Source organism: Ylistrum balloti, unplaced genomic scaffold (assembly GCF_031769215.1).
Source record: "Ylistrum balloti isolate Yb309-2 unplaced genomic scaffold, AGI_CSIRO_Ybal_v1 Utg370732, whole genome shotgun sequence".
In the NCBI taxonomy this organism is placed as follows: domain Eukaryota; kingdom Metazoa; phylum Mollusca; class Bivalvia; order Pectinida; family Pectinidae; genus Ylistrum; species Ylistrum balloti.
This window is the reverse complement of record NW_026782432.1, coordinates 26,016-52,465: the sequence shown is the minus strand read 5'-3', so window position 1 is coordinate 52,465 and position 26,450 is coordinate 26,016. Positions and strand designations below refer to the sequence as shown.

At 33.9% G+C, this 26,450-nt stretch overlaps 1 protein-coding gene across 1 annotated transcript in view; it reads left to right on the top strand.

Moving 5' to 3' along the window:
- The window catches only part of LOC132557838 (titin-like), a 92,317-nt gene that overhangs the window by 55,417 nt on the left and 10,450 nt on the right, over window positions 1–26,450 (top strand). Inside the window, exons 5-16 of the mRNA XM_060222365.1 lie at window positions 5,447–5,599; window positions 8,628–8,765; window positions 8,993–9,076; window positions 10,062–10,165; window positions 12,178–12,279; window positions 12,776–13,953; window positions 16,255–16,658; window positions 16,946–17,137; window positions 17,529–17,699; window positions 18,635–18,775; window positions 19,178–19,362; window positions 24,695–25,477. Coding sequence (XP_060078348.1) covers window positions 5,447–5,599; window positions 8,628–8,765; window positions 8,993–9,076; window positions 10,062–10,165; window positions 12,178–12,279; window positions 12,776–13,953; window positions 16,255–16,658; window positions 16,946–17,137; window positions 17,529–17,699; window positions 18,635–18,775; window positions 19,178–19,362; window positions 24,695–25,477 — 3,635 coding nt within the window. The remainder of the gene's footprint in view (window positions 1–5,446; window positions 5,600–8,627; window positions 8,766–8,992; window positions 9,077–10,061; window positions 10,166–12,177; window positions 12,280–12,775; window positions 13,954–16,254; window positions 16,659–16,945; window positions 17,138–17,528; window positions 17,700–18,634; window positions 18,776–19,177; window positions 19,363–24,694; window positions 25,478–26,450) is intronic.

Here is a 26,450-nt window from a genome sequence, read left to right as displayed (position 1 = left end):
CTTCTCAGAAGTTACATTAAGGCTGTATGCTACCTCAGTTTACGTTGAATCCTCTTTCTAAATAGTCACATACACTTCAAATTTTCTTGTTCGTCAGCTATAACGAGGAATACTCATACACTTCTCATGTTTTATATTAAGGATATATCCTATATTCTCTTTTGATGAACCTTCTTTCCAAAGAGTTCCACACCTCTCACAAGTTACATTTAAGGTTTTATCCTGCCATATTTTTATCTGAACTTGATTCTTTCTGAAAAGTTTGCCCCTTTTTACTACATATGTTGAAGCTATAATTGTAATATATACTACCGTCATTATTCCCAAAGAAGTCAACATTTCTCTGTTGGTTACAATCTACGGTAATGTGTATTCAAAATGATTTAGTAGGTGAACTGTGTACGATCACAATGGTCCAATAACCGGTGAAGATAACAGTTGTCAACGTTTTCATTCATATTTCAAAATTTGATGAAAGCGTGTCTCTTGAAGAAACGATAATGAGGGAAAAAATGTCAAAATCGAAGAGAGTGTACTTTTCATAAGAGAATATTCAATATATACAATATACATAAGTTCATATCATAGAAATTAATTCTTTTGATCAATTGAGTTATCAAATGGAAAACTGATGTTGCAGATATTTCAATATGCAGAGTTATCTGCTCTTGTTAGCAGGCATTGATTGTTACCTCATTTGTTTATGATAATAATGTCACGAGTAAACAACATATTTTCTCTCATTAACTAATGGCATAACAATTAATACCTGCTCACAAGGGCAGATAACTCTTCATTACGAAACGACAAAATACACAGAATAATATCAATCCTTGTGGTGATTTATCGGTAAGTCTCTTAAATAAATAACTTCTGTACGTAATTTACTGATATACAGGTGATCTGTGTTATCATCTGTAGATCTACCTGCCAACGTAAATATTCTAGGTCATTATTGCATAATAACGATATTAGAAACAGATCATTACGATAAATCTCCATAAAATTTGAATACTCTTATATTCTTTTTACATCAGTTCTGGTTATCACTGCACTAAGAAGAGATTGAGGAATGCTCATCATTTGATATACAATAACTGATTAAGATGCAAATTGTTTTCTCTGTTCTTTAAAATGTTTGTATGGGGGTAGAAAAGCTACATAGTGTCTGTGACGTACAATCATGGGAAAGAACTCCTGGATATTTTTAGTGAGCATGATTTACAATTATTTACAGTACGAGATAATTTATCAGTTTAAACCAAGCACATTATCACACAATATATCTGTGTTACTCCAGTGTCAATATTCTCAGGATATTCTTCAGAACTGATAGAGAAATTCTCAGAAATGTTCAATATTTCACCATAGGTAAAAAGGAGATTTCCAACCTTGTAGGTTGTATATCCAGTTAGCTCACTGTCAGTTGTCATCAGGATGTTGTCAAACTTTATTGTGTGAGTATTCTGTGGATGCAATATTCATCACTATAACTATTATTGTGATGATTATAATTTTGTTAATATCTATCAACTTTGTAAGATTGAAGAGAAAATGTTTTGTGAAAATCAAAAGAACATCTTCAAATAATTCATATGATGATGTTCTTTATGAGAAAGTAATGATGCTTGTTTGATTTCTTAAACCAAAAGGCGCTTCCATAGAAAAGAAAATGTGTCATATAGCAGGGCAAAATACGTTACTTCTCTGGGTGACAGGCCTCCTGTATGTTGTTCAGTGAGGTAGTACTACCAGGTGGTTGCTACAATGTAATCCCGTTCTCAGATCCCAACTGCTGTCCAGCTTTTATTGTACTGGTGAGAGGAAGGGCAGTAGTGTGGGAGATCAGAATGTATTACCTTGGCTGTTGATGGGACGATAACAGCAGACAAATTTGATTTGTAGTATGAAGCTACTAGACCAAAACAATCCGGTCTCTGAAATCTTAAATTTTTCTTCTTATATCATAGGATTTTATGCTGATTTTTATTTTCTTCACATTTTCATTTTCTAAAGCAGCAGATAATGAGAAAGCTGGAAAAAATTCAGCATACAAATGATGAAATAGGATATAATGTTTTAGAGGCTAAAACATTCCGCCTTTGAAACTACCAGAATTGAATATGTGGATGCAGTGAAGATATATAAAGGGTGTACGTAACATGAGTTGATGGGTTTAAGACATTTTAAAAATTTGTAGGTGAAAGTTCTACCAAGTACGTGACATTTTGATCTCAGTAGTGTTATTGTTGTTGTGACATTTTGAAGCCAATGTATAATTCATGATGAGAGATGGTATTAATTCAACCCTCTCTGAATGCTGTTAGATTAAATACTTCTAATTTCATTTGACACTTAAATGTAAATAAATCAAAATAAGATTGATGTTTATATAGTTCTGTGAAAACTAATTGATTTGAAGGCATCATAATAAAGCATATTAGGAATTTTTCATATTTTTTGTTTTGAGAATAAATGAAAAATACATTTATAAATATAGTTTTCTGTCCGTTGATTTGACAGCAGCCTATGTCTTCTTGTAAAACAGAAAAAAAACCACTTTGGTGAGGGGAAACAGCCTTTTTTCTATTGTAAAACAGAAAAAAAACCACTTTGGCGAGGGGAAACAGCCTTTTTTCTATTGTAAAACAGAAAAAAAAACACTTTGGCGAGGGGAAACAGCCTTTTTTCTATTGTAAAACAGAAAAAAAAACCACTTTGGCGAGGGGAAACAGCCTTTTTTCTATTGTAAAACAGAAAAAAAAACACTTTGGCGAGGGGAAACAGCCTTTTTTCTATTGTAAAACAGAAAAAAATCATTTTGGCGAGGGGAAACAGCCTTTTTTCTATTGTAAAACAGAAAAAAAAACCACTTTGGCGAGGGGAAACAGCCTTTTTTCTATTGTAAAACAGAAAAAAAAAACACTTTGGCGAGGGGAAACAGCCTTTTTTCTATTGTAAAACAGAAAAAAAACCACTTTGGCGAGGGGAAACAGCCTTTTTTCTATTGTAAAACAGAAAAAAAAACACTTTGGCGAGGGGAAACAGCCTTTTTTGCTATTGTAAAACAGAAAAAAAAACACTTTGGCGAGGGGAAACAGCCTTTTTTGCTATTGTAAAACAGAAAAAAAAACACTTTGGCGAGGGGAAACAGCCTTTTTTGCTATTGTAAAACAAAAAAAAACCACTTTGGCGAGGGGAAACAGCCTTTTTTGCTATTGTAAAACAGAAAAAAAAACACTTTGGCGAGGGGAAACAGCCTTTTTTTCTATTGTAAAACAGAAAAAAAACCACTTTGGCGAGGGGAAACAGCCTTTTTTCTATTGTAAAACAGAAAAAAAACCACTTTGGCGAGGGGAAACAGCCTTTTTTGCTATTGTAAAACAGAAAAAAAACCACTTTGGCGAGGGGAAACAGCCTTTTTTCTATTGTAAAACAGAAAAAAATCATTTTGGCGAAGAGAAACAGCCTTTTTTCTATTGTAAAACAGAAAAAAATCATTTTGGCGAGGAGAAACAGCCTTTTTTCTATTGTAAAACAGAAAAAAAAAACATTTTGGCAAAGGGAAACAGCCTTTTTTCTATTGTATAACAGAAAAAAAATCATTTTGGCGAGGGGAAACAGCCTTTATTCCAATGTAAAACAGAAAGATATCACTGCAGAGAAAAATGAAACATCAAATTTGATTTAAATAATCTGACCAAGATACTGATGCTGGATTGATTCTTAAAGACATTTCATAAAGTGGGGTTCTAAATAATTAGTATTACAAAAATCTTTCTTAAATTGATTTTTAGAATTATGTACAAATAAATGTGTTCACCAGTTTTTGTTAAGTGTAATCAATATCAAGAATGGATGTGCCATCATTTAACATTGATGTAAGCGGCATTTTGTAATATTTGTAGTAAATATTATTGTTGTGGTTTTGTAAAACTATCACATGCCAAAAATTATCATTCAATTAAATTAAAAGGATTAATTAATTAACTTTTTTAATTGCAAAATATATAATAGATGAATATTTCTGTTTTTCACCTGTTAAATCTCTATAATTTTCTTATTTCAATTTTTATCTTAAAATCCTTAAATATTGGATAGCTTTAAATCAACCCTATAAACATCATGAAGCTTCTCTGTAGATGGAAGTTGTAAGTTATAGAATTGTTCCCTCCACCCACTCTTCATTTAAAGAAAGGTGTATTTATTTCCTACACACAAACAACATCTGTGTTGAATTCTCTAAAGAACCAGTCTATGTTAACAGATGCCTTATAAGAGTGCAGATATGTCAACAGTGACTTGTTTATAACCAGCTGTACACAAATTCTTTTCCAGCCATGATAAATCTGAGACATCAATCTTAAAAGTGTTACTGTATAAACAGTGGTGTTTTAGTATCACTGCAATATGTTGTGATTGCTTGTTGATTTGTTATCGTCAGCATATTTTTGAAGTATTTAAAAGTAATGTCACAGGAGTTATCTCCCTTAGATCTCTTGGTATGAATGTGGCTTGTGAATTTACTAAACACAATCAATGTAGCATTACTGAAATTTGAAATCAGAAAAAGTTTTTTGGAAAACAGAATTCAGATTTTGAATTTTGATACAAATTGATTATGATATTGTAAGTTGGAATCTTAGAACATGTTTACATAATTATTTTATGTCATGGTAGCAGACAGCAATTCTTATTAGTTGATGTTTGAGGTGGTTTTTTTTTGTTTTATAAGTCAGTAAAATGATCATTAATGTGAAATGAATAATTATTAATGCCTGATTTTTCTCTCTAAGTGTTTTGAATTTGTTTAATATGAGTATAAACTATGTACATAATTTGTCACTAATTTGTGTATATCATTTCTGTGTATAATTTGTGTGTATATTTGTGTATAATTGTCACTAATTTGTGTATATCATTTCTGTGTATAATTTGTGTATATCATTTCTGTGTATAATTTGTGTGTATACTTGTGTATAATTGTCAATAATTTGTGTATATCATTTCTGTGTATAATTTGTGTGTATATTTGTGTATAATTGTCACTAATTTGTGTATATCATTTCTGTGTATAGTGTTACCACCTCCAAACATCCAATGAGAACACTGTGTATATTTGTGTATAATTGTCAATAATTTGTGTATATCATTTCTGTGTATAATTTGTGTGTATATTTGTGTATAATTGTCAATAATTTGTGTATATCATTTCTGTGTATAATTTGTGTATATCATTTCTGTGTATAATTTGTGTATATCATTTCTGTGTATAATTTGTGTGTATATTTGTGTATAATTGTCACTAATTTGTGTATATCATTTCTGTGTATAATTTGTGTGTATATTTGTGTATAATTGTCAATAATTTGTGTATATCATTTCTGTGTATAATTAGTGTATATGATTAATATACATAATTTGTATATAATTTGTGTATTTCCAGTTCTTGAACCAGTGTTACCACCTCCGCCACAGTTTGAAAATGACCTGTTTACCAAACCGCCACCTCCTGTTGTCGTAACGCCCATCCAAACATCCAATGAGAACACTCGTTTAAACAATAACCAGCCGCAAAACCAGGAAAAGGAAACTAGAGGTGAGGATTTTATACTTTCTTTTTACCTCGTATCTAGAATTCAGTTTTCACAGACCCCTCTCTCACCTTCTTGTATTTCCTCATACACCTGTTCTCCCTCACCTACTGATAATATTTCATATAAACCATTCCCACCAAATAATATTTCTACAGACTCAGTCCCTCACCTAATTAAATATTACCCTCTCTCACCAACTGATATTTGTAAATATCACCCTCCCTCACCCACTACTATTTCCAAAAACCCTCTCTCCTCACCTACTAATATTTCCACAGACCCATCTCCCCCACCCCTACTAATATTTCCACAGACCCCTCTCCCCTACCCCACTAATATTTCCATAGACCCGGTCCCTCACCCACTAATATTTCCACAGATCCTCTCCCCACCCCCACTAATATTTCCACAGACCCTCTCCCACGCCTTCTAATACTTCCACAGACCCTCTCCTCTAACCTAGTAATATTTCCACAGACCCCGTCCCTCACCCACTAATATTTCCACAGACCCCATCCCTCACCCACTAATATTTCCACAGACCCCTCTCTCCCCACCCCCACTAATATTTCCACAGACCCCTCTCTCCCCACCCCCACTAATATTTCCACTACCCTCTCCTCTAACCTAGTAATATTTCCACAGACCCCGTCCCTCACCCACTAATATTTCCACAGACCCCATCCCTCACCCACTAATATTTCCACAGACCCCTCTCTCCCCACCCCCACTAATATTTCCACTACCCTCTCCTCTAACCTAGTAATATTTCCACAGACCCCGTCCCTCACCCACTAATATTTCCACAGACCCCGTCCCTCACCCACTAATATTTCCACAGACCCCTCTCTCCCCACCCCCACTAATATTTCCACTACCCTCTCCCCACCCCTACTAATATTTCCACAGACCCCTCTCCCCCACCCCACTAATATTTCCACAGACCCCTCTCTCCCCACCCCCACTAATATTTCCACAGACCCTCTCCCCACCCCCACTAATATTTCCACAGACCCCCTCCCTCACCTATTAGTATTTCCACAGACCCTCTTCCCTCACCTACTAATATTTCCACATATTTCCCAACAATTTGGTTTTTCCTGACACCCTAGTGCTATACCATCTTTACAAATAGCCACACAATTTATATACCACAACAGGAATTATTAACACTTCAAAGCCATATAATTACAAAGTGTTAATTTCTGCTGTTAATTGCCAGGTAAGTGTGATGAAGATAAATTACAGGTAAAAAAAAACTGGTTTGTTGATTTCTTGTTTACAATACGTCAATCACTCAGGTTTAGAGTACTGCCCAAAGGTGTGAGTAGTTCTAGTAATTTGTCTCAGACAGGTGAAAACACAATGCTTTCAATAGGAATATAAGATAATCACATCTACACCACAAACATGGGGCACTAGGGAAAATTACTTACTGTTTATTTTTTTTTATTACTACAAAATTAAAATATAAATTGGTTTAAAAAAGACAAAATAGTCTTATAAGGTTTCTCCTTGGTGTAGGTGTATTATTCTCTAGAATTATCAGCTTTTTAAATTATTATTTTTATTTCTCTTGTGTACCCCTTTTGGAGCCCCAGTTCCTGTTATATGTTGTGAAGGTACATGTATGAGGGGTAAAAAATGGTATAACAATAATTTGTTAAGGTCAGTGCCAGCTGAGTCCTGTCCCTGTAAAAATGGGGAATCTTTTACGGATATTTAGCTTCAAGGATCCACATTTGGAAAAGTCTCCGATTTATGTTCAACAGAATTTTACAACAATTTGTAAATCTTGGAGTTTAATATACCAAGAACAATGTGGAAGATATGTTGTAAAGGAATTGAATCTCCGAGGTAACAATTTGTATCTGTGGTAAAAGAGCAATTTTATTATTGGTGATTTTTATATCAAATTTATTAATTCAACTTCTAAAACATTTGAAATATAAAGAATGTAAGTATTTCATGGAAACCTGTTAAGTTTTAGTATTCATTAATTAAAAATTAAAGCTATGAAAAATTCTAATTTTAATGTATATCAGAATTGAAGTATAATCATCGAAAAATTGTTGATGAAGAATTCTTGTGTGAGCAGTTAGAAATATCAATTAATACCGACACAATAACATTTAAATATTTCTTTCATTTTATTCAGAATTAAGTTGAATCCTCAAAACACTTGCACATTTCCATGCTGGTAATTAGCACTATAATTGGTGGGCTAGTGGTTTTGGTACCAGGTTGATTGGTACTTCCAAAATAAATCATTTCGTACTTTAAAAAATGTTTTGATTTATGTATTTAATTAAGTTTTTTAAGGTGTTTTTTGTCATTTGTAAATATTGCTCATTCCGTTTCTGAAAAACTGTTCACTAAAAAGACACTCAAGCTGTGTAAACCATTTTGGAAGTACTGAAACAACTGGGTGCCAAAATGACTGGAATTCATATTATTGTACCCGAGCAATATAAATGTTTTCATATACATCACTGTATTGTACATATATCAAAAAATTCAATTCTTACATAGATGCATAGATAGACCTTGATCATTTTGTACTTTGACTTTGAACTTTGACTTTGGTCTAAAGGTCAATATCAAGGTCACTGTTACAATAAATAGAAAATTGTTGAAATCACTGTTTCCCAACAAAACCACAAATTTCTTTCTACCATGACATTTACTTTAGATTCAAGTAAAATGGCATGGTCACACTTATTATCAATAGAAAATTGGTTTCCAAGACTCACAACACAAGCTAATTGTTAAGATTGAATAAGAGCAAACGACAGTAAGTAGCAGCTGCCTGCTAACATATAACTTACTGGGGATTCCTTACTGATGTAATAGACCAAAGGAAAAGGTCACTCTTACTATAAATTAGAAAAATGTATCCATCATAAAAAGTTTACTTGGTGTAAGGTTACTAAAAATACCTGTACCAACACTCACCTCTTTACAATGATACCTCTCTACAAAGACACCTGTTTATAATGACAGCTCTTTACACTGACTTTTGATTTTCAGATATATACAAGGAAGCCTTCCTCTCAACAAAAGATGCAGAAGAAAAGAAATTTGAGACACGCTTCAGTGGTTTGTTGTCTGAACTTCACCTGTCTCTCCAGAACCAATCTCCCAACGGCGTCACCTACAACACATCCTGTATGTAAATTTTTACTTTTTAATCTCATGAAATATTAAAAAATAATCCCAGAAACAAGAAAACAAGTGCTTTACAACAAAAAAGGAGAATAAACTAGAAAAAAGTCAAACTTCAAGCCATTTCATGATATAAAATTCACCTTTTATCAAATATTTCCATAAAACATATTAAAACATGTTGATTATTTTTTCTATAAAGACTGTAAATTTGAATTATTTGATTCCAGATGGAGGGGTTATGGTTAATTACACAAGTCGACTGCGTGAACTATTGGTAGGCGTATCACAACGATTGGAATTGGCAATCGACAGTAAGTGTTGTAGCTGTATACTGTGAGACGATGAATTAAAAAAATTTAAAACCAATAATATTTAAATAATTTTAGTTTGGAAATTCTCTGAAAAAAAAAATTCTTCATGGATTTCTGAAAAAAAAATTTCAAATGAAACAACATTTGACAGGACCAGGGACATATAATACATAGGGATAAGATTGCCAGTCGTGACTTCTCTGGTATTAGCTTTCGTGTTTGTTCACTGAGCTGTGAAGGCTTGAAGTCCCCTCTTCTGACTTCTGTTATTTAACCTTATCTACCTGTGCGCCAGTGATCTACTGATGCTCCCAAGATGTGTTAGTGTGGATTAAGCACTGACCACAGCCATTTTGTCGGCTAGTGAGAAATGGATCTCATTTTCGTAACAAAAAGAATTATAATAATAAATAGCAGTAACATATCAGAGAAGTTACATGAGTCAGTCGGAAAATTATTCAACTTTTTAATGCCGTTAATTTAGAGATGATTTCTCAATATTTTTGGCAGAAAGTGGTAAACAATATATATATATTCATATGTAAATAGCTAAAACATGCATTTTGTCGTTTAAATATAAAAAATTAACAAAATTTGTCACAAAAGTTCGCACAATCAATTTGAAAATTACTAGATTTTCTAATATTGCTTGATGTTGAACAGATTAAATGCATACTTTGGGAGACAAAGGATTTATAAAAACAGCAAGGCTAGTTAACTTTTCTTGCTGCAGTGATATGTGTATATATAGATAGTTTCTCATCCCTCTGTATTATACGTCCCTGTCATGAAGGCGGCATTATCTTGAAGTAACTTTAATTTATTTTTTAAAATGAAAATAAACCCTTTTCTGAACAGTCAGACAATTTGAGAAAAAATCTTTTACAGTTTCTGGCAGAAACAGTTAGTTAAGATAAGATTTTGAATTTATAAAGACCCAGTATGGAAAACTATTATTTTTATTTATTTGTTTTCATTTCAATAGGTTTTGATAATAATCCTAACCAGTCAACAGAAGCTACATCGGACAAAGTTCGACATCTAGTTTCAAAACTTGTAGAAAACAGTCTTGGAGAGTCCATCGATTTGGTAAGTTGATAACATGGAGTCCATATACTTAGGAGGCAAAAGTCATAGAAAACGGTCTTTTAGAGTTCAGTAACTTAGTTGTCAAAAGTCATAGAAAACGGTCTTTTAGAGTTCAGTAACTTAGTTGTCAAAAGTCATAGAAAACGGTCTTTTAGAGTTCAGTAACTTAGTTGTCAAAAGTCATAGAAAACGGTCTTTTAGAGTTCAGTAACTTAGTTGTCAAAAGTCATAGAAAACGGTCTTTTAGAGTTCAGTAACTTAGTTGTCAAAAGTCATAGAAAACGGTATAATAAGGAGCATTAAATTCCTCAGGGAAAATATTAACTTATTTCATTGTTGGTAACTGTAGAGAAAAGTCCTACTCGTTATTACCGTCATTATGATTCTTTTTAATTGGAATCTTTTGAAATTCCTTAACTCCTTGATTTGGCTGGTAAATCAGCATTTAATATTAAATAATGCAGTACACAAACAGTGAAAGCATGGTGTATTAAAAATGTTATATCTCATTCAAATTCAGTTTGTGACTCCTAGCATGGTAGATATTAACTTGGGGAACCAACAAAAAATTATTTAGTGAAATTTATATAAATCTACTTCAGGCCCAGGAAAGTGAACTTTATTGTTACTTTCATTTGCCTTATCAACGTTCTGTCATTGAATATTCTTATAAAGATTTTTTTTAAACAATAAAATTTCCCAGCAGTTTTTATCAGAAATACTTGCTTTTAAATGCAAACAATTCACTTCAACATCTGGATGTTTACAAAAAAATAAAGTCAAGTCTGATTTAAGTTGTATTGATTGACTGTGAACTAAAGTTAAAGAGTTTTAGTTCTGAATTTAGAATCAAAATTGAAATCTTGAAAAAATTCTTCAGTAAGTATGTAGATTACAAAGTTAATGTTGATGTCCTACCACACAAACAAACAGGGGAAACAACTCTAACTAGTGTATCAGGCACCCACTCAAACTGAGAAATGTTGACACTAGAGATAAGACCTTTTCACTCCACAGATAGCATGGGATCATTTGATATCATATATCAATTTGTCCTACAGTATGAAACTCAATATAAACCGGTATTCTTTCCTGAAGTTTTTCAATAGAACTGATTGCAGGTGTGACAGGGTTTGAAATTTATTTTAACCTTAATTGAAATGGTTATAAATAGAATCAAATAAGAACTTGCATCCTAATAAAATTTCTCATGAAGATATACAGTTATTGGATAAGTAAAGTGACATTTTTTAGTTAATGTGTTAGGTATATACATACACACTGTAGTCTTTAAACCCAATATTTATATGCTCAATATGAAATGCAAAATTTTAAACTTTAGAGAATTTTCAAGAGATATTTCTCATGCAGGGTTTTTAAATGTTACACGCTGATTCATAAAACATGTCAACGAAAGAAAAATCTACTGCAAACACCAAATGTTGTATGAATACCAGGGTATTAGGATTTTGGTAAAGATCATGGCTCTGGGTCAGATAAATGTTTGTAATCTATACTTGGCTATCAGAGACAGTGATAATTTACCAGGTGCCATATAAAATGATATCGCTTGAGTGAAGTCAGAGTAAAATGAACAGAGTAAGCCTTTGGTCAACATTTGCAGACTTAAAACACCTTGGAAAATATTTCACTCACGGTAAGTTGGTCTTCAATGTGGTCAACTGAAAAAAATCACAGCTGTAAAAAATTACTTGGAGGTTTTGATAATTAGATCTAATTTAGCTTTTTGTGTGATTGTGTACAAGTGAAGTACTGTGATAAAGGAGCATTACAGATGGAGACACTTTTCTTAACAATTGGACAGTTTATTTAAGTATTATGGCCCAGTAATAGTTTGAATCGGGGACATAGGTTAGAAAATATTTTGTTTATACAAATCTATGTCCCAAAAGTGAATTTATACACTAAACTACAGCAGATTTATAATTTTTTGATTAAATCTATGTCGGAAATTTTACTCTATTGATTAACACTTTTGTTTTCTCTATCAGACATCAGATGAGGCAGTGTCAGATTTATCATCGCTTTCCGACGAGGATTCTGAAGGTCACAAATCATTTGAGGATCAGCTTGCTCAGGCAGTTATCACTAAGGTAATTTATTTTGGACTGTGTCAAACTTACGTAAATTTCCCAGCAGTGTACTAAATACAATTCTATAAACATCAATATTGATTACTGAAATTTTTTTAAAATCTGAAATTTAATGAATCTGATGTAAAATGTGAAACATTTGAATAACATTAATCAGATCTGTGCATTTTTAAACAAATCAGGAATTATTATCTTGATTAAATCAGAAGCGTGAAATCTTGACACTAAGTCCATGTCTGGTAATAAGCCCATTCAGGTGTATTGTTCCTTGGTGACAATCAGATATAACATTATCATTGGTCTAGCTGTAACTGACTCACCTCTTAAAGCCTCCCCCTCCTCGCCCTCCTCTCCCTCCACCCTCCTCCTCCTCTGCCCCCTCCGCCCCCTTCTCGCCCTCCGCCCTCCTCCTGCTTCATTCATTCATGCTTGGGTTATTGCAGGATAAATACAGTATTTATGTAGTTGATATATTTTTCTATTTTGATGTTGACAGGTTTTAGAAAATCACAGAAAAGAAGCAGGATTAGAATCATTGAGACAGCCCCTTCAGGCTGGTGTTGAGGAAAGAGGTCATAAGGACTCAGTGTTAAGTTCAAGTACTATTGATCAGGGTCACGGAGACTCTTTACAAAATTCTGACACAGATCAAGGACAGGCAGAATCATTACATGAGGATGAAGTCGATCATCTTAGTCCACAGAATTCATTCTTAGTGATTGATGAGCATGTGACAGAGGACAATACAGAGTTCAAAGGTCACCAAGAAAGAACAAGTGATTTCACAGACTATGTAATTCGGAGTGACTCAACTTACGATAAAACAAGATCTGAAAGTGAGGTCAGAGGTCGTTACAATCAAAATAGTGAAAAACTCCAAGATAGTGTTAGACCTTCAAATGTAAAACAGTACGAAGATTGCAAAGACCTTTTAAAGGAAGAGTCAGGGTTCAAAGGTCTCACAGTTCACCAAGTTGATAAAGAGGTCAGGGATGATGAAGTTGTAGGTAAAGACAACAAGGTCAAATTTCAAAATAAAAGTTCTAGTGGAGACTTTCCTGAGATAGTTGCAGAGGAAAGTTTTGATAAGAAATATAAGAAAGAGGATGTGATCGAGGAGGAGTTTGTTCAGGAAGAAAATTTGACCCAGGAAAGTGTTGATGAAAAACAACCTGTTGATCCAGTTCAAGAAATACAAAAACTGAAGTCCTTTTTGAGTGATCTCTCTCCACGACCACAAGTACGAAAAGTAATATTAGAGGATGAAACATGCGATGTTGAGGAGCCGTTGATTGAACCTGAACTGGTCCATCGAGAGGAAAGCCAACTTGACTTTCTTACAAAGTGCACGTCCATCAATCATGCACATGAACACACTGTGTCTCTTCCCGACTTTGATGTCTCAGATTTTGAGTTAAATTCTAACGAAATTGATCCAGATCTGTTATCAATGAATCTCGCTCCAATTCTTGAGGAGGATGAAGAGGGCGAGGAGGAAGAGGATGAGGAGGGGGAAAAGGTGACAGACTGGCGTGGGAACTGGATATTTAAGGGAAATTCCTTTGTCTCCCCATATGCAAATATGGGCAGGAAACATGTCGGCGAAGAATTGGGTCAAATCTATATGACTATTCCTGAACCATATCAGGAACTGGCGCCGCGGGTCGGCAACAGGTAAAGTTTTTTTAAGACATCAGGTAAATTAGGTATTTATTTGTTATGTAATGATGATTTACACTAGGTATTTTTACAGGAGTTAAGGCCCTTATGAACTCTTATGTGTTGACGAGCCATAAAGACTGTAACAATAATGATACTTGAGTAAAGATATCCTGTGTGACATTACTTTTCACCGGCAACTATTCCTCAATATATATTCTTATATAAACAATATTCAAAAGAAAACGACAAATTGTGGATGAGTGTTATGTAATGATGACTTATTTACGGAGTTTTTGGATTTCATTAAGTTCACATTATTGTCTTAGAGGATATGACTTTGGCTGAGCCTGTTACAGATTCTGTTTCTCAGTTCCATGGATTATGTGTTTTTTTCCAGGAGTTATAGTTCGATTCACACATCTGAGGGAGGGTAAGAATGCTGTGCAGCATTTGGTGTCACAGATTTCAAAACAACAGTTTTAGTTCGGAAGTCTTTCATTTCATCCTTTATATCTACTATTTACTACACTGTCATTACAGATGTTAAATTCGTAGTTAAGTTAAGGAGTGGGCTTATTATAATATAGTAAGTCCAGAGTGTCTTTACTCATTGTCAGGGATAGAGCTTATTACAGGACAATAAGCCCATGCTGAGGGCTACTACATCACCTCTAACTCAATGTCAGGGGGTGGGCTTATTATGGGACCTAAAGCTTAGAGGGTCAATACGTCAGCTCTGACTCTAGTCAGATGATTGGTTATTGGTTAAAAAGACGGCAGTAGAAAGGGTGGGCTTATTACCAGACATCAGCTAATCACCAATACTGTAGGTATATGTAATGAAATGAAAGATCTGCCTTTGATTGATTTTAAAGTCTAGATATTGGACTTATCAGCTACATTCTAAATTAGTTTTTTCATCACCTTAAACATGCATGCCTTTAAAGTATTTGTAGTAGTTACTTGCCCTTTACTTTAATCGTCTGGTTTTCTGCTGGTGAATTCTGGGTAATGGTTTGACCATCATCAAGATTTTTTGGTTCAAAATCCAGCTTATTTATTTGTCAAAATTTGTCTTCAAGTCCAGTGATTGTTTTTATTTCAATTTTGCGGTTGGAATGGTTTATCCAATGGATGGAGGGGTTGTGGGTAGAAGAAATACTCAATTGAAGAAAAGGAGGAAGAGGGATTATACCATTTGGGAAAAGGGGTGGAAAGGGGTGATACTAATTGGGTTGAGAGCAGAGGGAATATTTCATATAAGAAAAGAGGGTGGATGGATTATACCACTAGATGGAGGGGTGATGAGGAGTTATACCCTTGGAGAAAAGTTAAGGGGTGGAGTGTACTGAGAGTGGAGAGAAAGAAATCTTAGGGAAAGAAGGTGAAAGGAATATACCAATGAGGGGAGGGATAGAAGGTAGAAGGATTATACCATATAGCAAAATGACTGTGAAGGGGTCATACCAATGTGAATGGAAGGGGTGAAAGGTGTGGAGAATATACTATTAGAGAAGAGAAGGTGAGGGGAATTTATCTAGTTGTGGGCGTATGAATTAGTTATTCGGTGGGCATTACATTGTATGATTGTACTGGGATGGTGTCAGGTTCATGTGGTTCTCACAAATCCTTAAAACCAGCAACTCAGATAACTAAGTATTATAATGGCATCGTTTATCAGGCAAATTTAAATAGATTTAGTCAATCATCTATGTACTTAAAGAGTAAAAGAGAAGGTGGTGGTCTAGCTTAAGTTATCAACTGAAAGAATCTTTATTAAGATTAAAATTTTTAAAATTGATCTGTTCTATGTGGGCAAAGTTTTTAGTCCTTGATACAAGTTTTTCCTACTCTCCGCTTTAGAGGATTTAAATCTTATGATATTTTATCTGATTGAAATATATAAATAAATGTCTGCATGCCATTTTTCTTTAATGTAGTGAGAAACTAGTGTTGGCTAGAAAAACCTGTGTAATTGGACATTGTAAAGAACTAATTAGATTTTCTTGTTGTAGTTTACATCTGATTTAGGTTGACGAGTTACCAAATTATTTTTAGACTTTAAAACTGAATTTCATGATGTATAAGAATCTGAAATTTACATTATTATAGAAAAACAAAAATGAAATTTCCTGTCTCAACACATTTTGTGTGAAAATTTCTTTATGGAACTAGTTTCATCAAGTCAGCCTCCATTTTTTATTTTAGAAACATGCAATGCTCTTACAATGTTGTATTAAAATTTGATAAGTATGTCAAAGTTGAAAAGAAAGAAAAGTTTTTTGATAAAAATCTATTGGATTTATTTGACAGGGAAGCAAATGCTATTTTTTCGGACCTCTCCGATAACGACGATGAAAATGAGGACAATTTAAGTGATGAAGAAAATTCATTTTACGCCAAAACATCAGAGGAGATTGCCCGAATAACAAGGAAAGGCTCATTTTCACAATCAGTGCAGACAGATGACTCTGACCTTGACACCTCAAGAGATCAATGGATGTCTGACTCAGGGGTCAAAGGTCAAAGGTCAAAGGTTGATGTAAGTGAAAGTAGTGCTGATGATGCTAAGACCAAACTAGCCAAAAAATTGATTGAGGAACTGGTTCCCGCTGAGAATGATGACCCAAAATTTGAAATTCCACCTGAAAGTGTGACAGTTCCAGAGGGGGAACCAGCCAAATTTACCTGTCGGGTTGGCGGCACAGATCCCACTGGTGAGAATTGGACACTTTAAGTTAACAGATCATTACTAGAACAATTCTTAAAAACCACTTCATCATGAACTTATGTATATTATTACTTGAACATTTTTTTAAATGTTTTAATTTAAATATGGATGGTATTGTTTTGAAAATATATCATGATTTAGTAATATATTGAAAAATTATCCTGTTTTGTAACAGAATAGGTTTATCTTTCATATTTCTTGCTATATGAATTAAGTAAAACTTGAACTTTTTAAAACTGTGACCAATCTTGACCATGAATACGTTTTGTTTAGATGTGTTTTGGTACAAAGTTGAGGATGAATTGAAAGAATTAGAAGAGTCTGAACAGTTTGATGTTTGTCGGGATGGGAACAGACACCATATGACAATGTATTACCCTGTTAAGGAGGATGGTGGTCAGTATATGGCTATAGCAGTCAATGAGAAGGGGAGATGCTGTCAGTATTTAGTGCTAAAGGTCAAAAGTAAGTTGTCCATGATTCATTGCAAACCTTATCATTCCATGTTAAAAAGCTTGGTCTGTCATGTTTAAAAGTATGCTTGATAAATCAAGGTTAAATGTAAGCTTCATTAATCAAGGTTAAAAGTAAGCTTCATTAATCAAGATCCATCATGGTAAAGAATTTATTTGATCAGTTAAGTTTGAAAATAAATAAAATTATTCATAGTTAATGAATCAAAATTAAAAATAAAATTGATTAATTATGACTGAAATCAAGATTAACTGTTTAATTACTCATAACTGTAGGCTTTGTTGTAAACACACTTCTTTCACTCGGAAAAAAATTTTCCAAACTCTCATGTTCATCATGAGCTTATTTAAAGACTGATGTTTTATTTGTAATTTACTTACAGAAAATACACAAGAGCTTAAAGCTCCTGAATTCCTTAAAGGCATCCAAGATGTGGAGGTCATTGAAGGTCAAGCTGTCAAGTTCAGATGCAAGGTCAAAGGTTATCCCCAGCCAAGGGTCGTCTGGTACAAAGATGGACAGCGACTGAAAAGCGACTCAAATTATAAATTAGGTCAGAACTTAATTGAAACTTAATGCTTAAGATTATCTTTAATTGAGTTCTCCATGTGAATGAGACAAAGTCTTGTCACCATTCTGTAGTAAAATATTGGATGGATAAAACCAGCCGACACAAAATGAAAAAATGGTTCTCTTTCTGTTGAAGAAATAAAGGATTTTTCTGGATTTTTAAAAATCAGAGATTGGGTAAATAAAAAATGAAAAGTGAGGAAGAAAAATCCTGATTGGAACTGAAATGCAGCTAGATGTATTTGAACGAACTTAAAATGTTCTCCATTGTCAAGTAGTCCCACTTATAAATGTAAAGTTTTGCGCTTTTGACTATCAAGTCACCACTAATTCTGGTTGTCCACTTATCCAGTCACCACTAATATGGTTGTCCCACTATCCAGTCACCACTAATCTGGTTGTCCCACTATCCAGTCACCACTAATCTGGTTGTCCCACTATCAAGTCATTAATCTGGTTGTCCCACTATCCAGTCACCACTAATCTAGTTGCCCCACTATCCTGTCATCACTAATCTGCTTGTCCCACTATTCAGACACCACTAATCTAGTTGTTCTAGTATCCAGACACCACTAATCTAGTTGTTCTAGTATCCAGACACCACTAATCTAGTTGTCTCACTATCCACTTATCTGGTTGTCCCACTATCCAGCCACCACTAATCTGGTTGTCCCACTTTTCAGTCACCACTAATCTGGTTGTCCCACTATCCAGTCACCACTAATGTGGTAGTCCCACTATTCAGTCACCACTAATCTCGTTGTCCCACTATTCAGTCAACACTAATCTGGTTGTCCCACTATCCAGTCACCACTAATCTGGTTGTCCCACTGTTCAACCCCATCTGAGAAATGTTCAGACTCTGACCTTAGTTTTTCAGACATGTATCATCATCTCTAAAATTGTCTGTAATTTCAGAGAAGTATGGTAACCGTGACTACCTGATGACAATTGACTTTGCGACGATGAATGAAGATGCTGAGTACACGGTCATGGCAAAGAACATGGCAGGGGAAGTAAAATCCAGCGCTCAGCTGATTGTGGAACCAGAACAACCAGGTCCGCGAATGGAATTACTCCAGATATAAAAACAGCAATATTTGTTATTACCTGTATATGTCTATTGATCACAGTAATTGATTGTTGATATTGGAAACTGAAATAATTAATAATTGATAATAAACAATTAATATTTTTGTTAAATATTTTAATGATGCAGTCAATTTTATTTAGATCCTATTATTATGTTACGTTATTATTTTCTTATTCAAATATTTCTACCACAACTTGAAATTTTGAGTAAGATATTATTCTTGGTTCATTTACTGTTGAAACCTTATTTTCTGTTAAAACAAAAAAAATCTAGTTTTGTTTGTAATGCACTCTAATTTGATTTTACAAATACACACTTGCCGAAAGATAATCAATTAAATTTCAATGTTTAAAAAATTTCTTTTGCAGAGGAAACCTTTAACTCAATTAAGACGTCGTTTTCACAGTCATCATTTTCTTCTTCATTCTCTGATGATAAAAGGACTAGACCCTCCAAGGAAGACCAACACATCTCTAATCTTAGTAGGAAAATGATGACAGCCAAAGGAAACGTTACAGATGTAGCAGAGGACATGTTATCTACAGCAAATCAGGTAATTCATGAGTTATGGCACTTGTTTTTGTAATGTATCATTGGAATTATTGTTTTTAAAATGCATTTAATCAATTTATACATGGAAATGTATTCTTTAATTAGTATGGCTGATTTCAAATTAATACAGATTTTACTTTGTCAAATTATAAATAAGAAACTTGTGCTGATAATTCCGGGTAATTGTATTTTCTTGGTCAACAGAATCAATTATTTTTTTTGTCTGTTATATTTGAAATATATTTTAGTTCATGATTGGCTATTATTGAGTAAAAATCTGGATTATCTCCCTTTACTCACATAAATTTGCTCAATGACAGTCCGTGAGAATGTCTGGTAAATTAACAAACTAATTCAGTACATTTCTCTCTGTTTTCATTAAATATTGAAAAAAAATTTTCTATTTTTTGAAATTTGAACTTTGACCTCCAGATTGACACGAAAATGAACTCCTATTAAAACCCAAACCATGAATTGTTTTAGATGTGAATATTCAAAACATTTGATGGTAAAATAAATATTGAAGCCATAATAAAAAATTCTAAAATGAATTGGTAGATTACTTGAATTTAAGATTCGGAAAGAATTATTTGTCATTGTTTTGAAACATAAAATTTATTTTATAATTTTTTTTTTTTTCACTTTTAGCAATTAAATTTGGTGGTGGTTTCTTTTCACCATTGTTTGTGTTTTCTCTATTGGACAAATGTTGTATGATTATTAAAGGCAGGTGATTATAAACTTAGAATTTGAAGTAATATATGCCTTAGTATAAGCTTTGTTAAAAGGTATCAGGAATTTCTTTAAAAAACTTTTCCCCTAGAATTCTGTTGGTACAAATATCTGTTTTGTGTTACTTCCCTTTATTTGAAAAAAAAGTGACCAAGTCCTTCAGGAGTTACCTCCCTTAAGTCTGTTGACTGTATTACGACCTTCCCTGGGATAGTTTTGGTTGGCGACTTTCATCATTACATCAGATGAATTTTTGCACCTGCCTAATGCTAAATATTCTTTACAGTAATCAAGTTTGACCTTGTTATAACTAAATATCTAATCATCATTTGTACAATTTTCATTTTTGGATTTTTTTTTATTTGAAAGATTTTTATTTTCTTAAAAAGTATAATTTATCATTGATTTATATCATGCTTGTTAAAGCCCAATTGCACACACAAAAATATATGTATATACACACACACACACACACACACACACACACACATATATATATATGTGTGTGTGTGTGTCTGTGTGTGTGTGTAGGTGTATATTCTTACTTTAAATTATAATCTTCGTACTTACCAAAAATGTAGACGTTACACTGCACTCTCGTCAACAGGTTTCTGAAATATCTAAAACAATAGATTTTTTTTCAAAATAAAATTTCCCAGATAGGAAAATTTGAAGAAAAAATTTCCATTCAACAAAACATAAAGCAGGTTTCAAAGGATTACTTGTTTATGGCTCTCTGAAGGGCATCTTATTTTTCATTCTTCATACCTGGCAATGAGAGTACATTGTACAAATGTTGGCAAATCCTACCTGATAATTGCTCATTATCTCACCTGATTCATTCCCATTGTCTTACTAACAGTTTTCGGAGCTCCATAAAAGTCTGGACCAAGTGGATGTTATATTATCCACCTTTGAGAAGGACATGCATTCCACTAACATTTGTAACCTTGACGACAGCTTTAATAACAATGTGGCCGACAATTTTCTGGCACATAATTTGTATAGTTCTACAGTAGAGAACTACAAACAGCTGGTGAGTCGGTTATCAATGTAAATCTTTTCATTTTGTTCAATTTTACTGATATAACAGATATAATTATGGCAGTTATTCTTGGAGGCACTTATTTAAAAGCTTTCCTTTTGTTTTAGGAATTCCAACAAATTTTAAGCAACTAGGAAACCATTTGATAAAAATCACTTGTATATTTATAAATCTGACAGTACAAGTACCTGTCCATAAAGAACACTTGCCCATGCAAAAGCTCTACAAAGACCATTATTCCATATACAGAACCTTTCTAAAGGACCTCTTTTCCGTTGGAATACCTGTATACAGGGACCACTTTTCTGCACACATTACCTATATACAGGGACCACTTATCTGAACACAATACCTATATACAGGGACCCCTTTTCTGCACACAACACCTGTATACAGGGACCCCTTTTCTGCACACAATACCAGTATACAGGGACCCCTTTTCTGCACACAATACCTGTATACAGGGACCCCTTTTCTGCACACAATACCTGTATACAGGGACCGCTTTTCTGCACACAATACCTGTTTACAGGGACCCCTTTTCTGTACACAATACCTGTTTACAGGGACCCCTTTTCTGTACACAATACCTGTATACAGGGACCGCTTTTCTGCACACAATACCTGTTTACAGGGACCCCTTTTCTGTACACAATACCTGTTTACAGGGACCCCTTTTCTGTACACAATACCTGTATACAGGGACCACTTTTCTGCACACAATACCTGTTTACAGTGCTCCCTTTTTCTGCACACAATACCTGCACATAATACCAGTTTATACTGCCCACTTTTCTGCACACTACCTGTTTACAACGCTCACTTTTTCTGCACACAATACCTTTTTACAGCGCTCACTTTTTCTGCACACTACCTGTTTACACCACCCACTTTTTCTGCTTTACCTGTTTACACCACCCACTTTTAGAACTGTCTACAAGGAACACATTCTGCAGTTTATTTCAATCTACAAGCAGAACTTTTCGGTACAAAATACATCATCAAATTTTTCAGTGCCTTCCTACAAAAACTGCTTTTTCATATGAATTACAGCTACATAAGGACCACATTTTTTTTACATTAAATACAATACAACAACAAGACAATTACTTTTTTTGTTTTAAATATCTTTTCTGTGTATAATACATATCTGCAAATATTACATAGAAACCCTGTACAGTACATTAACATTATAACTGGGGTCTAGGGATCTTTATAGAGAGGTGTTACATGTGACTAGATCTAGGGTTAAAGATCTTTATAGAGAGGTGTTACATGTGCCTTCCTACAAAAACTCTTTTTAGAGAGGTACAGTTACATGTGACCACATTTTTTTTACATTAAATACAATACAACAACAAGACAATTACTTTTTTTGTTTTAAATATCTTTTCTGTGTATAATACATATCTGCAAATATTACAGGTAGAAACCATGTGACTAGATTAACATTAAAGATCTTTATGGAGAGGTGTTACATGTTATCAGATCTAGGGCTAAAGATCTTTATAGAGAGATGTTACATGTGACTAGATCTAGGGTTAAAGATCTTTATAGAGAGGTGTTACATGTGACTAGATCTAGGGTTAAAGATCTTTATGGAGAGGTGTTACATGTTATCAGATCTAGGGCTAAAGATCTTTATAGAGAGGTGTTACATGTTATCAGATCTAGGGCTAAAGATCTTTATAGAGAGGTGTTACATGTTATCAGATTAGGGTTTATCTTTATAGAGAGGTGTTACATGTTATCAGATCTAGGGTTAAAGATCTTTATAGAGAGGTGTTACATGTTATCAGATCTAGGGCTAAAGATCTTTATAGAGAGGTGTTACATGTTATCAGATCTAGGGTTTAAGATCTTTATAGAGAGGTGTTACATGTTATCAGATCTAGGGTTAAAGATCTTTATAGAGAGGTGTTACATGTTATCAGATCTAGGGCTAAAGATCTTTAAAAAAAGGTGTTACATGTTATCAGATCGAGGGTTAAAGATCTTTATAGAGAGGTGTTACATGTGACTAGATCTAGGGTTAAAGATCTTTATAGAGAGGTGTTACATGTGACTAGATCTAGGGTTAAAGATCTTTATAGAGAGGTGTTACATGTGACTAGATCTAGGGTTAAAGATCTTTATAGAGAGGTGTTACATGTGACTAGATCTAGGGTTAAAGATCTTTATAGAGAGGTGCTACATGTGACTAGTACTAGGGTTAAAGATCTTTATAGAGAGGTGTTACATGTTATCAGATCTAGGGTTAAAGATCTTTATAGAGAGGTGCTACTAAAGATCTTTATAGAGAGGTGCTACATGTGACTAGTACTAGGGTTAAAGATCTTTATAGAGAGGTGTTACATGTGACTAGATCTAGGGTTAAAGATCTTTATAGAGAGGTGTTACATGTGACTAGATCTAGGGTTAAAGATCTTTATAGAGAGGTGTTACATGTGACTAGTACTAGGGTTAAAGATCTTTGAAAAAAGGTGTTACATGTTATCAGATCTAGGGCTAAAGATCTTTATAGAGAGGTGTTACATGTTATCAGATCTAGGGCTTAAGATCTTTATAGAGAGGTGTTACATGTGACTAGTACTAGGGTTAAAGATCTTTATAGAGAGGTGTTACATGTTATCAGATCTAGGGCTAAAGATCTTTATTGAGAGGTATTACATGTTATTAGATCTAGGGCTAAAGATCTTTATAGAGAGGTGTTACATGTGACTAGTACTAGAGACAGATAATTGTTATAGAGAGGACATGTTGTAAGTATGAGAAATATAGATAGAAATATTTTGTATATGTTTATTTGGTTTGATTATTTGATAAAATCTTTGTGAATAGGTCACTTGAAGAATTTTCTATTGAATAAAATTCTCATGATATATAATATATATAGATCCTACGATGAGCAGAATGCCATAATGAACAAATCGTGGGATACATTGCAAAAGCTCTTGTAAACCATGCTATTCTACCAGAGTGCTTGGTTTGGATTTCAGGCTAATTAGGTTCAAGGTCACATTTTGGTTTGGGTTTATTTTGACTTAAAGGCCACCATTGTATTGATCCTCAAATAACCACTAACTCATGAATAAAGCAAAATAGATTTTTAACAAATTTTTCAGGAACCATCAGTTTCCAAATAGTTGTCTAAGAGTAGTTCACAGTTGAGTCTCCCCCTACTTTAATACTAAATTTCTGTACTAGGGGCTTATTTGAGGATAAATACAGTATTTTTGGTTAAAAGTCATGTTTGATTTTTGATTCAAGGTCATATTTTATCATTTGATTTTGTGTCAGTTTAGATTCACTGACATTTTTTTATGTTGGGTTCAAGGTCACTTTTTATCTTGGGTTCAAGGTCACTTTTTATTTTGGGTTCAAGGTCACTCTTTATCTTGGGTTAAGATGTTGTTATCTTTAACTGCATGTATTTTTTGTATGACTTCTGGTGTGTCATAGATGTTAGTAAAGATGTATGGATTGAGATCTAAGAAATGATATTTTAAACACATTTTGTCGAATTATGTCAATGTTCCCCACATGTTTTTTGTAGAAAAATGCTGCTGAAAATGTGAGACATGTAACATCATCGACATTGAATGTTCTCCACTCGGCAAGGGAGACAATTGACTCTGAAAGAGAGGATGATGGTTGCCTAGCAACAAGCACCCCTCGTCAGGAGGGACAGAGTCAAATTCCCCATTTAAAAATGGAAAGCTCTGACAAAAATTCAAAAGTTCCAGAAATCTCAAAACAACCGCAGGTCCAGCAGAAAAAGTGGTACAATTCCTCATCATACCCTGTGGAGTCTTTCAGTTCCTATGTCTACCCGAAAACCTCGGTAACATCTGTGAGTGAAAATGACACTCCAAAGGATGATATCGTTTCTCGAATAGAAAATATGTCGGTGCAATCAGAAATAGTTCTTCCATCATTTTCCCTAAATGATAACAAACCTTATGATTCCCAAATCGAACAGCTTCCAGTGACTGTGGATAGTTTCAAGAGTTCATCTGACTTGAATACTAAACAGAAAGTGGCACAACAGGAAGTGGAACTACAGCAGGAAATGGCACCACCACAGGAAGCTGAATCACAACAGGAAGTGGTGCTGACAGAGGAAGTGAAATCACAGTCACCAACACAAAAGAAAATGAAAGTTGTCACAGTAGTAAATACTGGGCCAAAGAAATTAGTTAGTTCACAATTCAACAGGGACTTCTTCGTAAACGCAACGCCAACAATGTCACGGAAACATTGGGAAGTTAATACGACGTACAAGTCAACGACTCCGCCAGTCAACCGTGACAATTCCTTAGAGGAGACACAAGAACAGGTAAACTTTTCAATAATACAGTATGGATGTTGTATAGAAAGCTTTTAATAATCAGATGATGATGTTTGTATCATTGTAGTAGATATAAACCTAACTTGTTGTACTATTAAATAATGATGTAACATTACACAATATGGTTATGTACCTTGGTGCATGTAGTTCATTTAGAAGAGAAGGTTTTGTTTGATTTATCTTATTGAACAATTCCGATGGGATCGGGCACAAAATTTCCAGCTTAAATCAAGCCTTTTCCCCAAGAAGAAGTTTTTATAACACAACCTGATCAAGATTAACTTTTTTCCAAAATCTTTCTACCGTCAACTCACATTTTCTCCCTTAGGGTGCGTAGGATTATAGTACAGCTGAAAAAGTTGGTTGATACCTAACCATCTTGTACTATATGTACATCAGTGCTAGTATGCTCTACACTGGTCATTTGTCTGATGAAGGTGACTGTGTTACAAGTCATTGGTACTTTACACTTAAATCTTCAACTGGTTGTGTTATAAGAACTTCTATTCTAACGAAATTACCAATCTGAAGAAAATATTTAATAATTTGAATATATTATCATATCCTAGCTCAGTGTAAATAACAATAATTTCCAAGGTAACAGAATGTCACTAACGAAATAAGTAATCAGCTATTTCCACTATTTGTCCTGAGTAATGTCGCTTGGCTTCACAAGAAACCTGCTTTGTATGTCAAGAGTATGAAGGGGCTGTTGTGATTTATATGTATTGGATAGTGGTAGTGTGGAATAATCTGGGAATCTGAGAATGGGGAATCAGGGAATCTATCAGCAGTGGCTGGTAAATGGTCCAAAAGATCTGTAAATTATCAAAACAGTGCAGGAATGTCTCTACAATGTCTACAGATGGTTCAAAACATCTGAAAATAAGTCAAATGGTTGGTGAATGGTCCTCAAGGTCAGGGAATGATCCACAAGGTCAGGGAATGGTCAACAAGGTAA